The sequence below is a fragment of the Centroberyx gerrardi genome, chromosome 2 (assembly GCF_048128805.1).
Source record: "Centroberyx gerrardi isolate f3 chromosome 2, fCenGer3.hap1.cur.20231027, whole genome shotgun sequence".
NCBI classification, from domain to species: domain Eukaryota; kingdom Metazoa; phylum Chordata; class Actinopteri; order Beryciformes; family Berycidae; genus Centroberyx; species Centroberyx gerrardi.
The window spans coordinates 25,859,868-25,875,421 of NC_135998.1; the positions used below are offsets into that span (position 1 = coordinate 25,859,868).

The 15,554-nt window shown below is 41.5% G+C and overlaps 1 protein-coding gene across 3 annotated transcripts in view; it reads left to right on the forward strand.

Moving 5' to 3' along the window:
* Positions 1–15,211, forward strand: part of pik3r1 (phosphoinositide-3-kinase, regulatory subunit 1 (alpha)) — a 28,328-nt gene extending 13,117 nt beyond the window's left edge. The window contains exons 3-15 of one of the 3 annotated variants that reach the window (XM_071901712.2): positions 1,105–1,197; positions 1,412–1,486; positions 2,434–2,565; positions 4,231–4,432; positions 4,848–4,930; positions 10,140–10,341; positions 10,455–10,635; positions 10,741–10,866; positions 10,979–11,121; positions 11,231–11,407; positions 11,518–11,592; positions 11,695–11,865; positions 12,025–15,211. In XM_071901712.2, coding sequence (XP_071757813.1) covers positions 1,105–1,197; positions 1,412–1,486; positions 2,434–2,565; positions 4,231–4,432; positions 4,848–4,930; positions 10,140–10,341; positions 10,455–10,635; positions 10,741–10,866; positions 10,979–11,121; positions 11,231–11,407; positions 11,518–11,592; positions 11,695–11,865; positions 12,025–12,214 — 1,850 coding nt within the window. In that variant the 3' untranslated portion in view covers positions 12,215–15,211. Of the gene's footprint in view, positions 1–1,104; positions 1,198–1,411; positions 1,487–2,433; positions 2,566–4,230; positions 4,433–4,847; positions 4,931–7,095; positions 7,300–8,377; positions 8,596–10,139; positions 10,342–10,454; positions 10,636–10,740; positions 10,867–10,978; positions 11,122–11,230; positions 11,408–11,517; positions 11,593–11,694; positions 11,866–12,024 lie in introns of those variants that run through there. The other 2 variants (XM_071901714.2, XM_078286338.1) reach the window with 2 other exon arrangements.
* Positions 15,212–15,554: the final 343 nt, after the last annotated feature.

The following is a 15,554-nucleotide window of genomic DNA, read 5'->3' on the forward strand; positions in this document are numbered from 1 at the left end:
ACGCTAACCTAATGTATGCCAGTGCTCAGCACCTCCTGATCCTGAATCAGTCTGTTGTAAATGGTCACCTTTTGGTCTTTTAGGCACTCCTTTCGTCTTGTACCTGCTTCCTTTGAAGCTTTGAGTAATTCTCGGGTTATGCCTCAAATCAACTCTTCTGGTTCAGACGAATTGCAGCCTCCTGGCCACTTAATGCCGCATGTATATGCTCATCCCAACTAGATCGATACTTCAATAGACTGACTGAGGAAGATGTGTGTTTGTGGGGCCTATTTTGACTACCAGACGATTACATTTTTGTATCTCAGTGCCTTTTTGCAAAGTTTTTGTTCCCTAAATTTGCTGATTTGAGATGGAAATTAACTAGATTGTTTACGCAAATAAAGCCCCCAGTCCACATTAAAGTCGCATTGAGCTTTTCCAGAGCCAGTGTGTTAATTTTTCTCCACTCCAGAGGGCAGATGCTACTTTGTTGATTCATCATTTCTCCTAAGAAACAAGGCTACACCGATATTTTGTCTTTACTAAAGCCATGAACGAATACTATAGACCATTTCTGATTTCAGCAAGTTCATTTTCAGTTGGCTGAACTCACCTTGTTCTTTCTCTCCTGTATAGTCTTGACATGGGAGCCCAAACCCAGTGGCCTCTGGGTTCCTCATAAATTATTTGAATACAATTCAGATGGATCGTATGTACAAGGTTCGAAACGAATAAAAATTGTATTAGTCTGCCAAACTAACTGACTGTTGACCAAGCAGATGGTTAATTTTGCTTTAGGTTGGAATGAGATTGCATCGAACAAAAGCCTATGCTTGCCTTGTCCACTTGTAATAAATTGTCAGTAGGAAACGCCCACAGTCAAATAATAATCTATAGCAATCTATAGTCACCCAGTCTTAATGCAAATATTTTGCTTTTTTATATTATTTACAGTATTTCTGAATCTGTATCTGATTCTTTTTCATTAGTGTGTGAAGCAGGATGTTTGTTTTCTATTGACTCCCTCAGACAAAGCATTGACCTCATAAAAAAGTAGTAGGGAGGCAATTTGACCCCCTCCAAAATCATCATGGCTCAATCCGTGCTGTATCTTTCTCCCAGGCCTCTGTCTGCTGGACCTGACAGAACAGTTTGCCCTTCCAGAGACTGCTCCACCCATGTTGGCCAGACTGCTGGAAGCTATTGAGAGGAAAGGTGAGCTAGACAGATTGAACTTCATCAGTCACTCACAATTCATAAGATGCTGCTTGTGCGTCACTGAGTTTTTATTCTGCCTGTTATGATAGGCGATGTCTCTTTTTAACATGTTTGGCTGTGCTCATGTGTCCTATTACCCAGAACCAAATGAACTGACCTGGTCTTTCCACCAAATTTAATGTGTCTTGTTTTGCTATTTTATTATTTGTAGGTCTAGATAACCCTACATTATATCGGACATTCACTGCTGGTGGTGGGCTCGAGGTCAGACAGTTCTTTGAATGTGGTAAGTAAAGTAAAGCCTTTTATATCAGCTATGTTCAAAGTGAAGCCTGTGTGCCTTTACATGTCCATTAACATGCTATTTTTGAAAATGAATATGTTTCCAATAGTGTGTATTGTTTCATTTTGTGATATTCATGATTTTAGCATAGTAATATGTCTGAACTGTCTGCAGGGCAAGTTCCTTGTTCATTATAGGTTGCACTGGATGGTGAACCACACTGAATAAATTATTCTGGCTGACACGAAATTGAGGAAAAAAGTGTAGGCCTATAATTCTTGAAAAATAAATGTAGCATTGAATATGTTAAAAAGTCAAGGGCTACTCATATGCTGTAATCTATTCCTGAGAGCTTTGACATTTAGGTCTTGGGCTGTTAATAAGCGTAGGGTTGGACTACATTAATGATCATTAATGCTAGTTACACCACTTAAGGGTTATTTTCTTGAATAAAACCATATATCAGTTGACATACTCTATTGGTTTGAGGTGAAATTCAGCTCAAACTCTATTGGTCTGAATAGATTTTTTTTTCACATCCACAAGCAGAAAATGTGCAGCAGACTGGTTTCCTTTGCTTTGTCCATTAAGAGAGAGCGAGAGATGAAGGTAGAAGAGAGGAAGATGGAGATAGAGACAGAAAAAAGGCATTTGAAATGATTGATGATGAAGTGTTGGGGGAGGAGAGCTATATATACGTGTGTGTGTTGAGAGAAAGAGATCTGTATGTAAATATGCTTTTATATGTGTATGTGTACATATAAAAGAAAGAAAGATAAATAGATATGGGCCATGTTCTGAGTAGGCCATGTAGTTTGCATGGTGTGATCCTTGTGTTAAAAGGTTTGTCCCACCATGCATTATTTATTTAGGCAGACTTTTTTTCAATTTAAAGATACAGAAATGAGTTTTAGTATTCAAGTGTGTGTCCCTGTGTGTTTTCCCTTCAGAGTCCTCCTTGGCAGACCTGGATCAGATAGAACTTCCGCTCCTGTGTGATGGTCTGCGTAGATACCTGCAGGACCTCCCCCAGCCTGTCATCCCCACTGCCATTTATGCTCAGATGGTCCACACTGCCCAAGGTGAGAGCACACCAGACATGCCACTGAGCAATTTTATGTCGATTAGCCGTTTAAAAGATGTCTAAATGGTGATAGACGTCTACACTAAAATGAGGCTACATAGGGTTTAAAAGTGAAAGTTTAATAGACATCTACATCTTAGACCACATCTTCTGGGGTATATGGAAAAAATAAAGCATTAACTTGTACATATGGACTTCTCTGATGCACATTTGTGATGTTTATAGCTGTTTATGCATTGTTTAAATGTAATAATGTATTTACTGCTTGGTCTAAAACTGGGCTATACATAACCAAAAAAATCCTAAGCTATATGAGAGCTAAAGCCTAAACGTGATGTTGAAATGATGTCTAGTGCTCAGTGGGACATACACCCTCCCATACAATGCCCATTACCAATCACAGCAATAAATACATGAATCAGTCAGGCACGTTTCAAAATAAAACTATTAATAAATAAGTAAAATCAGTAACAAAAATAATTGATTTGTGGAACTCAGACCCATGGAGTTCAGCACTCGTACTACCTCAGGATAGGTGCTGTGATGAAACAGAGAGGTCCTGTCCTGATGGCCCTAAGCCTCCTTCCAGAGGAACAAATATGACTTGGCTAGGTGACAGGAGTCAACTTGCATGGGGGATGTACAGGACTGAAATCATTCACTGGTGGTGAAGCTTATTTCTTTGATGAAGCTTGATGAAAGCATTGAATATTTAGTTTTCAATTTTCAATACATCCTCACTTAACTGTATTTTGAATATCACATGCCATTATTCACCTGCTGAGATATTGTATACAGCAACCCCTGTCACTTCCTCCTTGTCAGAGTATACTGAAAAATTGCCTACAGCAGTGACATCCTGTCTTCTAAATACTGCCTTTAATGAATACGTTGGAAGCCCTCCAGAATCGTGCTAGCTATTTGAATATTGGCTCACATAGGGCTGTGCCTCAGCCCAAAGGTACACCGTGTCTAGTTAATAATTGGCCCAAAACAGAGGTGCTAACCTAATCCACCCCTGGCCTGCTATTGAACACCGAGTACCTTTGAACACAAACCCACAAGACCTAGTCCTAGTGTCAATATCCACCCTTTGGCCTTCAGGGTAGACTTACTCCCTTTTTCCTTTTGTGCAATCTCTGATATGTGCTCTCTTTCTCTCACTTTAGGCATGTATCATCAATGTATTTTATTTTCTCTCTTTCTCTTACTTCAACTGTCTGTTTGCCTTTTTTGCTTTCTCTTGCAGACACACAGATAGATTCACACACCACACACTGTTCCGCAGCGTTAAGCTCTCTTGCTGTCACATGGCCAGAAACAGGATATCTGTGGTTAATAGGAACTAAAACAAGCCTGAAAGTTTATCTCTAGCATCTCTAAGCCAGCCAATCACCTGCCAGTGTACCTTACACTCATTGTCAACCACACAATATCACTGTGGTTTCAAACCCGACTGCACATGAAGCCTTTTTTCCGTCTCTTCATTGTTTAAAGAAACATCTTTTCACTTCTTACTTCTCTTTGATTCTTCTCTCATACTTCGCTTTGACCGAGGAAGGCTGTAATGTAGGGTTTGGCACCTTTTCTGGATGAAATATATCGTCGTATTTTTGTGTGCCTTACTTTCTGACCTCTCTGCTGTCGCCATCTATCTCAACAGAGGTGCTGAACCCCGAGGAGTGCGCCCAGCTGCTGCGCCGCATCGCCAGCTCACCCAGCCTGCCGGCCCAGTATTGGCTCACTCTCCACTGTCTGCTCAGGCATTTCGCTAGGGTGTGCCATAACAGCCCCAAGAACCTGCTCACTGCCAGAGCCCTGGGCGAGATCTTTAGCCCTGTGTTTTTCAGACAACAGGCAGCCAGGTGGGTGTCAGAGCAGCACAGTCTGCCTAGGGACCATGTCTCGCTGACACATGGTCAGGCCTGTCAGAGATACAGTCAGACAGCAGACAGACTCACGCCTACATGCTCAATCATGCACAACTGAGACACACAGACGCTCAAACGAGCACACACACACACATTCACTGACATTCGGGCAAGCACTCACACGTGCACACACAACTGCCTGAGTACATTCTGCCAGGCACACATGCATTTTAGCCGTGCGAGGATTTAGGTTGGGAGCTTCTCTATTTGCCAGCTGTGCTGTGCAATTACAGCAGCTGAGCCTGAATTCCCATCAGTCTGAGACCAGCACAGAATAAGCAAAGCAGCAGGGACGGTCACCTGGGCTTGAAAATGAAGACTTTAGTTGACTTGTCTTTTTTCCCCACAGCTGTGAACCCAGCCTGGATGCTCACATTAAGATCATCGAGATTCTGGTGACCAGTGAACGGAGTGAAAGTCAGGCAGCTCCAGGTAGTTAACGACTTCATTTTTTTTTGCTTGACTTTGCTTTCACCATCCAATAACTTTAAAGCTTCTGGTGTATTTATTGTTGGTATATGTTCATTCATCAATGCATTGCGGTAGCGTGCTATGTACTGAAAAACTCAACTCAACTTTAATGAATACCCTGTGGAAAATGTGAGACCATTGGCAGGATTTATTAATGTATGCCCTAAGACTGCACCATTACTGAGCAGTTTGACCGAGTAGCTGCAGAAGATGAATTGAACAGCAAGAGACCTGACCTATTATTAGTCTGAAGAATGGTGTTGAGGCTTACTACTGCTGCAGTTCTAGGAGAACACAGGCTGCACTCTGGAGGTAAACTGCTGTCATTGTAGGGCTAAAGCTGGTCCCATAGCATGTTTAATGGTCTTAATTTATCACTGCAGCGGGTTTTGCAAGTTAGGACTACTTTATCATTTACCGGTCAGCCGTAGCAATTGGCGGTCATTTCTACCGGTAAGACACTGCTTAATGTCTTTTGTTACAGAACAGTGAAATAGCCGCTGTTCAAATTTGTGGGGAGTCGGATGGGTATAGAACATGCTTCTGCTTTTGAACTTGCAAATTACCTTGGCACAGGGAGGTATCGGCTTCTGTTTTTACAGTTATGCAAATAATAAAATGCCGTACAAGGTTCCTGTAGGATTTGTTTGATATAAACTACCAATCTGTAAAAGAAATATTTGAAATAGTGTTGTTTCTTTGCGTCTGTATTCCTTTTAGCTGAAAACACTGATCTTAAAACAGTAAATTGTGAGTGTGATTACAAGTGAATTCCATTTAACATGCCTGTCTACCCTCATTTGTGTCTGCACACAGACAGAATGTAGGTGATTTAAATCTCGTTTGAACTATTGGTTTTCCTCGCAGGTCAGGTTTCTTCATGGGTGATGGTATTAACTGGCAATATATCAAACACCTATATCTACACAAAGTCCGTTTTAATGACTGGTGGGGTGCTAGTCTCCATAGATGTTGCTGGTCTGGTGGTGTGTGAGTGCAGAGCATTGCGTGGCACAGTTGTGTTTTTACAGTGCTAGTTAAAAGCGTTGTCTTTGGCTGGTCCAGAGGCCTGGGTCTGGCTGTGACTGTTTAAACATTTTATTACCTGTTAAGGCTATTTATAATGTTCCCATGCATGGGTCACTCTCAGCTGTCAGTAATTTGCACCTGCAGGAGCACTTGTGGCTGGCTGGCTGGCTGGCTGGGTGGATGGATGGCTGGATGGATGGATGCAGGGGCAAGACCCAAACCCTGAAACATTTTTTTTGTGTTTTGGTTCACACACACACACACACACACACACACACACACACACACACACACACACACACACACATCACCTTAGCACACATGTAACACAGATCAGATGTGTCAAAATGGAATCACTATTCTCACACACAAAATGACAGAGACAGAGAGAGAGGGGGAGAGTTTATATGCAAGCTTTCTTGGATGTTGGAGCATATGGAGTATACTGTATCTACATGTGTGTTTCTATGAATGAGACTGCATGTGTGTGTGTGTGGGTGTCTGTGTGCCTCCTCCCAGTTACTGAGTGCCTATTTTAAGTAAGCGACAAAAGGCCCACTTAGATTTGGTTGGCTGGAAAGTCGGCCTGCTCCACAGAGCACTTCTTGTTAACTGACGGCTGCTTCTAGTTTCTAAGGCCACTCTCCTCCCCCCTCAATGCTCCCTCCCCCTGGTTCTCCACATGTCCTCCCAGCCTCAAAGTGCCCAGCTCAGCAAATATTTGAAACTTTGCAAGTTAATCATAAGACTGAACACCCCCTACCTCCTCCATTACAAACAGAGAGAGAGAGAGGGAAAGAGGGAGTGAGCAAAGAGACGAAGAGAGACACGCACACACACGCTGTTGGCACGAGTGGCGGCTTTCAGAACAGGCAGCACTCACACCAGAGCAGCTACAGCTAATCATTAACTAGCTGCCCCCATGCAAGCCGGCCTCAGCCTAGCAGAGCTCAGAGAGAGAGAGAGAGAGAGAGAGAGAGAGAGGCAGGGAGGCCCAGCCCTCTGTCACACTCACACCACTCTTCAGATCAGGAGCTGAGCAGCCAGGCAACTAGGCAGTCGCATGTTGCACCTGCCTCACAGCGAGCGGATTACCTGGATTTCATTAAGAACCACGCAAAGCCGTCGCCCTCTAGAACTTAGAAAAAAAAAATCAAACTTCTCAGTGGCTTAAGCTATGAAATGGAGCTTGACTGGAGGACTCGCAAGTAGCTCTGTTGGATTTAATACATTTTTTGGGAATGAAAGAGAAGCTCCAAAGGAGAGATTGGTGATTCACCAAAACATGCACAATTTGCAACGTAAGTTGGATAACCTGCATCTTCCTTCATAAATTAAATTGACCTATGATAGTGAAATGAAGTTTGTTTCCACTGCTGCTGCTTTCAGACTAAGACGAATAGTGCTGCATAGATAGAAATAAGAGATAACTGTAACAAATACCAGGGCTCGAGAGAGGACAAGAACAAGTGTGACAGGTTTTAATTTTTCAGGGCCTCTAGCCACAGCTGTCAGTGAACAGTTTCCCCGAGGGCTGCTGCTATCGCTATACATTTAGGAGCTGTTCTTACAGGCTACATATATCACGCTGCGATGCTGTGTGGTCAAAGAGGCATGCTGATTAATCTTAGTATGGTGTAGATTTTCCATTTACACTTTACTATTCCAAGAGGCCTTTAAACATTGGTAACATTTAATTAATGGCTACTATGGAAAAGTCCTAATAAATATTGCATTAAATGGATATTGTGTTCCCTGACAGTAATGTGTACATATTCTCTAAAGTGTCCTTTAAAAAGTTGAAAGAAAGTTTTTTGGCTTGTGTAGTGTTTACAGATCTGTTTTACCATGTAGCTGGCATATTCATTTACATTATCTTTAATATTTTCTGGCTGGGTTTTAGTTAATGTGGTCTATTTCATTACTTCCAAACTCGGTATGGAGAAAACTGAGTCCCAATAACTCTTCCACAGTCAAACCTAGGATGACAATGACTGTGTTCCACTTGACTCACTTAAATCTTACCAAGAACTAGGTCTATTTTAGTGTCACTGAGCATGGCAGAGATGTCTCCCTGGATTTCCTGAGTGTCACACTATGGGATTACAGGCGTATTTTGGAGCTCTGGGTGCCATTGACCGGGCCAAGCATTATAATGTAGCTGCCTACGTGCTGCTGCAGCAGAGCTGGCTTTGTCTGAGTGCCAACAGTGGGACGGACTAAACCTCTGCACGACACACACTGGGAGGAGGGGCTGAGCAACCTGCAAGAGAGTGAGCAGCCAAGCTAGGGAGAGAGCGGATGACAGAGGAAGAGAATGGAACAGGCTGCAGGTCCTTTTTCCCCTCTGTACTAGTGAGGAGATACTGCGCATTTGCTTTTAAGAGGGATGCATACTAGGACAAAATGCTGGATACTGAAGATAATTTTGAGTTATTTTAGCTTTTCTGGTCTCTTGCCCTTTGCCTAGCTGCAGTTTTGTAAGGCATTGAAGCAGGGAAATAAAAGGTAATGGGCTTTCAGAATGACCTCATCGCTCTCAGGAAATGAAAGATGCAGGAGTGGTTGGTGACAGACCCCTCATGCGATTGGCTGTGGTAAGTGATGTAACACGTTACTGAGCAGGCTGCCCTTAATGGCTTCTCAGATAAGAAACAGTTTTTCAGATAAGAAAAGAAACAGTTAATTGTGCCTTTTGAGGTACATTTTTACAGCCAGTCAAATGGGCAATTTAGCTCTGGAAGATTTGGAGTGTGGTGCTAGGGCCAAGCTACTGTTTTCTATAAAGATGGACCCTCCAGATGACTGAGCATCTCAAATGACTAATCTGTTTTAGGAACTGAGGATTTCGGGTGATCTGAAGCCAGTTTATTCAGATGAGATGTCGATAGGCAAACCTGCTCACTGCTGAAAAGTGTAGCAAAATACATGTTCTGTAGTTTGATTTCATAAAGGTGAAGAATTGGTAGTCAACGTTTTGCACAGATCATAAATCTTTGCATGTTAAGGCATATCACAGCTGTGGTTGTCTAACTAGTGGACTGATGGCTTGCTGTCTCCATGTGCTAAATTCTGCAAGGTCCATTGCAGCAGAAAGGGTGCTAATGCAGAGGGGGTGAACAAAGGCAGTGCAGAATTGTGGGTTAAAAATAGCCTGCCATTTTAGCTCTGCTACTGCTAGCTCTGCTGTGAAACCGTCAGCTCGTGAGCTAGCCCTTGCGGATGTAAGCCACCTTTTTAAAATCCAAAACAGCAATTAGTGCTTTTTGATGAGGTCATCTCCATCACATCATTTCTCCCATGTAAGCTGCCATGGAGACAGTGAGCACCTGACTCCAAGAGGATCTGTGAATCTGGAATATGTGCTGATTCAGAGCAGAGAGGGAATAGGGATTTAATGATCTGAATGTGAAGATGAAGTCACTGATGATGGGCTTTCAACAGAATGTAGTTATTGAACTACATTCTGCAGTTATTGAGTTATTGAGTTATTTTTTTTATCTGCTGGTTACAATAATTTGTAGGGGGTACCTGTAGTCACCCGGGTATTAATTTGCCCTAAGCTCCACAGTAATTGTGTTCACAGATGGGCTAATTTTTCTGCATGATTTATGATAAGCTTATGTCTCTCTGCCTGCAGCGAGAAATATTTATAGAGAGGGTTTTTTTCTTGAATGAAATCCGTTCTCCCTGACTCACGCTTCACTTCTCCTCCCACTGCCTCACTTGTGCAGCCTCACTGATGGAGAGAATTGAATCAAGGATAATAAGGTTGATTGAGCAAGCCACAGAGAGTGTGTGTGTATCTACTAGCATCTGAAGATGCTTGATTTTGCTGAAATGATTAAATTAAATGAAACTCACATTTAAAGATGTGGTGTACCTCAGATTTGTTGTCTAGTTCAATTTCCAGCAAAGTAAATGAAATGATACTGAAAATCTCAGAATTAGGTAATTTTTTTTTTTTTTTTTTTTTTTTTTCCCACACAGGCAAAGCGTCACATTTAATGTCGAAACTAACCAGACAATATTGCATTCAAGTTCAGGACCAGTTTAATGTAACTGCGAGCGTGTGGAGGCTCAAATCAAATTTCACTAGATGTTTATTTACAGACGGGATTCTCTCCTCTTGTCCTTACAGCCCTACCTCCAAAGCCATCCAAGCCTACATCTGTGACTAACAACGGTATGAACAACAACATGGCTCTACAAGACGCTGAATGGTACTGGGGAGACATCTCAAGGGAGGAGGTCAACGAGAAGCTGAGAGACACCGCAGACGGTACGTTTTTGGTCCGAGATGCCTCAACGAAAATGCACGGAGACTACACTCTCACTCTGAGGTAAGTCGTTTCTCCCTCGAATCTGAAAACGTGTTCTCTTATTCATTACCTTCAATTATATTCAGGCGGTTGAACATTAGCTTAACCGGCTCTGTTGCTCTTTTTGCCTACAGGAAAGGAGGCAACAACAAGCTCATCAAGATATTCCACCGAGATGGGAAGTACGGCTTCTCAGACCCACTGACCTTCAACTCTGTCGTTGAGCTCATCAACCACTATCGCAACGAGTCGCTGGCTCAGTACAACCCCAAGCTAGACGTCAAGCTGCAGTACCCAGTCTCCAAACACCAGCAGGTAAGCTGCCATCTCAATTCAAACTCACAGATTAAACAAAAAGGCTCATATCAAAGCGTTTTAACTGCAAATTTTTGATTTGTTTGTTATGAATCTCCCCCCCAGGATCAGGTGGTTAAGGAGGACAACATTGAAGCTGTGGGGAAGAAGCTGTGTGAGTACCACCAGCAGTACCAGGAGAAGAACAAGGAGTACGACCGCCTGTACGAGGAGTACACCAGAACATCACAAGTGAGCACCATCCATCGTCACAGACCTTAACCTTAACAATCAACCCATAATCAAGAATTTCTACTATGCAATATTTGGACAGCATACGCTAATACTGTGTTTCTGCTTTCAGGAAATCCAAATGAAAAGGACAGCTATAGAGGCTTTCAACGAGACTATAAAGATATTTGAGGAGCAATGCCAAACCCAAGAACGGTACAGCAAGGAGTACATTGAGAAATTCAGGAGAGAAGGCAATGACAAGGAGATCCAGAGGTGAGCATGTACCTTATTTAACCACTTCACTTGGAAAGAAGCATGTGCAGAGACAAACAAAATAGTTGATTATATGCAAAACTCTGATATACTTCATTATCTTCTTCAGAATCATGGGCAACTATGAGAAGTTGAAGTCCCGGATTAGTGAGATTGTGGACAGCAAGCGTCGCCTGGAGGAAGATCTGAAGAAACAGGCGGCAGACTACAGAGAGATTGACAAGAGGATGAACAGCATCAAGCCTGACCTCATCCAGCTTCGCAAGACCAGAGACCAGTATCTCATGTAAGTACAATCGGCTAGTATTGTCACCAAAAAGTGTGCATCTCTGTGGAGAAAATCTAAATGGATCAGTCCTGGTTTCTAATGGATTGTCCATGTCGTTTCTCTTTTAGGTGGTTGACCCAGAAGGGAGTTAGACAGAAGAAACTCAACGAGTGGCTAGGAATCAAGAACGAGACCACAGAAGAGTACGTATCACGGACCTTTTGGAATTTCAACAACCTAACCGCTGCGTCCAATACGTCATGCAAAATGAATCCTATTTCATCTGTGTCACTTTATCTTTCCAGTCAATATTCGATGGTAGACGACGATGAGGACCTTCCTCACCATGACGAGCGGTCCTGGAAGCTGGGGAACATCAATCGACTACAGGCCGAGGCTCTCCTCCAGGGCAAGAGAGACGGAACATTCCTGGTTCGAGACAGCAGCAAGGCAGGATGCTATGCCTGCAGTGTTGTGTATGTATCTATGTATATACTTACCAGCTGTTGAACGCTTGATCAAGCTATGTAAGATATTTTTAGAGATCAGACATGTTCAAAAATGACACCGTTGTGTTCAACATATTACCTACAGACACAGAACAGGCTGTGACCCTTGTCCTTGTCTCTTTGCAGTGTGGACGGTGAGGTGAAGCACTGTGTCATCAACAAGACACCCTCAGGTTATGGCTTCGCCGAGCCTTACAACCTGTACAGCTCGTTAAAAGAACTCGTACTTCACTACCAGCACACGTCTTTGGTCCAGCACAATGACTCTCTGAATGTGACGCTAGCATACCCCGTCTACGCCCAGCAGAGACGATGAGGACTCGGACACATCCAAACGGACACGAGAAAAGGGGGCCTCCTTCTTTAGAGCGGAGACGGCAACATGGACTCGGACTCGAGGATTAAAACGAGGCCGTCTTGCCCAAAATAGACTTTAAAGACGAGGGGAAAGGATGCAACGAAGCCTGGAACATTTCAGTGACTTTGCCCGACCGTGAGCAGTGGCGAGTCTGAATGTAGATTTATTTCTCTTGCTGTTCGTGGGAGCACAGGATCAAGCAGAAACTGCTGAACTCTTCCCCCGGTGGAGGACACGGAGGCCTTTTCCTAATGGTGCTTGTTCTTTTCAAAGCTTTACCAGCTGGAATGTCTAAACGCAGCAGATAACTCTCAAACGGATCTGTACCCACTGGCCACAACTTTCTTGTCGCCCTTTGTGTTGTTTTTCCTGTCATGTCATCCCACTGTGTGTATGTGTGTATGCACAAGTGTTTCTACGTACGTGGCCGTGAGTGAGTGTGTGATTGTCCATGTGACCAAAACTCATAGAATCAGGAAACTGTGCGGTGTTGGGGGTGTCTAACACATTTGCGTGTGTTAACTGTTCAGTAGCAGACCATGGATCAGCTGATAAATGTAGCAAAATGGCACTTTTTTGACAAAGTTTAATTGATTTCTTGAAAAGACTCCTATGGACTTAAATCAGAAGAGCAGAGAGGACAACATGGCAAGATCCCTGCTTTCCCATCGTTGAGCATTATAGTGCAGAATTAAACTTGATCTTTACTGTCGGCAGATAAAACTATGAATGGACTTTTATGGATATATTTCATTATGTACATAGAGGAAAATGTGCAAAGTGATGAATCTAAGTGCACCATACCAAAAAAAGATCAGTTCCTGTTTGGTTATATTCTGATCTGCTATGCAATTCTATATCTCCCTTATTTCTTCAAATTTGTGTTTTATTCTGTTGCAACCCATGATATAAGCTTGTTTTATTGCTTGAAAAGTATCTTTTCCTGTGTAAATATCCAAGAGGATATTTTGTGTCAAAATGCCAAGATAAAAACTGCTTTTGATTTTTAAAGAAAATAATAGTAACATATACTTTATTACAAATTACTTTATCAACTGGTATAAAGATGGAAAAGATGAGTATTTTATTAGTCTTTTTTGCTTCAAACTGATGTTCTTCTCAGGCAGAGCCTTTTGAGTATTTGAGCTGCTTCAGTCACAAGAACTATTTCTTACAGAGCTAGGCCTACATGTAGTCCTTTGTTGAAATGTACAAAGAATCAAAGTTTTAGCACTCTGAGCATGGATTGATGGGAGTAGGCAACCTAAGTGATGCATGTTGTACACCTTTTCAACCATCTCCATGAAAACAACAGTATAGATTTATTTTGTTATAAAATATGTTCCCACATAAGTATATCAAAGCAAACTGGTGTTTTGAATTGATGGATATTGTTGTTAAAGATCAACTGGGAGACATTTTATCTTCCCATATATATATATATACATTGTCCACTTAGGATTTTTTCTGTATCAGAAAATCATGAAGTGTTTACATGGGTGGATCAGCTCGTTTCAGATAGTCTGTAATTTCTTATTTCCAGAAGACATTACATGCCAATGAATGGTGGTGCTGTTGTTTGACAAAAGTACCAAAATTTAGCGGCCAACGCTGTAGTAGACATCGTTGCCACTGCTCAACTATATTTTCGTACCCCATCCTTATTCCAGCTTTCACAAGTCCATGACTCAAGTGATTAGTAGATGTGTAAAGCCAGTGGATTGGTTAAAACATTTGCATTAATTATTTTTAGATGACATAATTAGCTTTTGGGTGTGCTACTTTGGCCACCAGAATTACCCCGATTTGTCAGCATTAAAGTTTGGCATTATTAAGTGATGTGAAAAGGTACAAATTATTTCACTCAAATCACTACCTGCCACTCATGCCCAGTGTATTTGAAAAAAAAAAAAAAAATTTTTTAGACATTGCAACCATAGATCTACTCGCCTTAAAATAATTTAGATGTGCAATTTTATTTTTTTTTTCCTCCAAAATGTACTCTGGTCAGCACAGCTGTCAAGTTAAACTCTTTGTTTCATATATCTTTATAAGTAACATTAAACAAATTAGTTGTATGAACATTAACCTATTGTAATTTTGATTTTTCCTTCCATTTCCATTGACATGTCAAATGTGACATTTTTTTTTGGCACCACTTGTTATATTGTGGAAATGGTCTAAATGTGTATACAGGGCTAATGGTAGAAAAGCCTCCATTTATGTCGCTTTGCATCAAAAGAAATGCGGCCAATATCGGATATATAACATCCCTTTGGAAAATAATATTTTGTGCAGCAAGACCATGGAACAAATGTGTTTGGCATGGAAGTTTTTTTTACAATGCCTTTTATTTTCCTAATCTATTTCATATTACTTTCAGCCCCCATGGCAGTTGAGCTCAACTGGTGCAAAGCTATAGACAAGCTACACACACAGCTGAGTGCAAAGTGTATAATGTATTTTAGAGGTACTTGACCAAATGACTTGTCTAAGAAGTTGATTTTCTCTCAAACACAAAGATAATTTGCCGTTTATCTTTGCTTTTATTGGTTCGTTTGAGGCCACTAAACAAAACAGGTCAACTGATAATGTGGATACTAGATCTCTCATATCTGATACGTTCATATTGCTAAAAGAAATTTCATCAGATTTTATTTACATCCCCAGACTCTGTTGACATGATCTTATTTGTTTCTTATTATTCAAATTATTTTCTTATTTTATTTTCTATGACCTGTTCTTGGAAAAACATGCACCGTTTTGAGGTTTAAATAATTTCTTTCCTCCCTTCTGGGCTGTATGACTTCAGTTTTTTTTTTTTTTATTTCAAACTCATCTTTTTCGTGGGTGTCACAGACATGATGATGGGATTGAGATTTACCAGTGTTCCCCAGTTTTGCTTCAAATCTGTATTGGGCGTTGTTAAAAGAAAATAAAACACTTCTTTTTAAGAAACAAGATCTCTCTCTGTAGTGTTTTTTATCGAATTAAAGCAGTGTCTTGAGTTTATACAAATTCTGTGGCATTGATATGACAGGTAATAGAAATATGAGAGTGAGTACTCTCTTAATGTTTACACAAGATGTACTAGCCATGTTCTGTCTTCAGACTACTTTTCACTCTCTGCACTGTATAAAGCAATGTCACATATTTATACAAACTCTCTAAACATAGATATTACCGGAATCTTTAATGGAAATGTGACAAGTGACAAAATCCAGACAACTATGGGCTATAATCCATTTTTTCCTACCTCCACTATGCTAAAACCAAACTGTTCTCTCAGCCCCGCAGA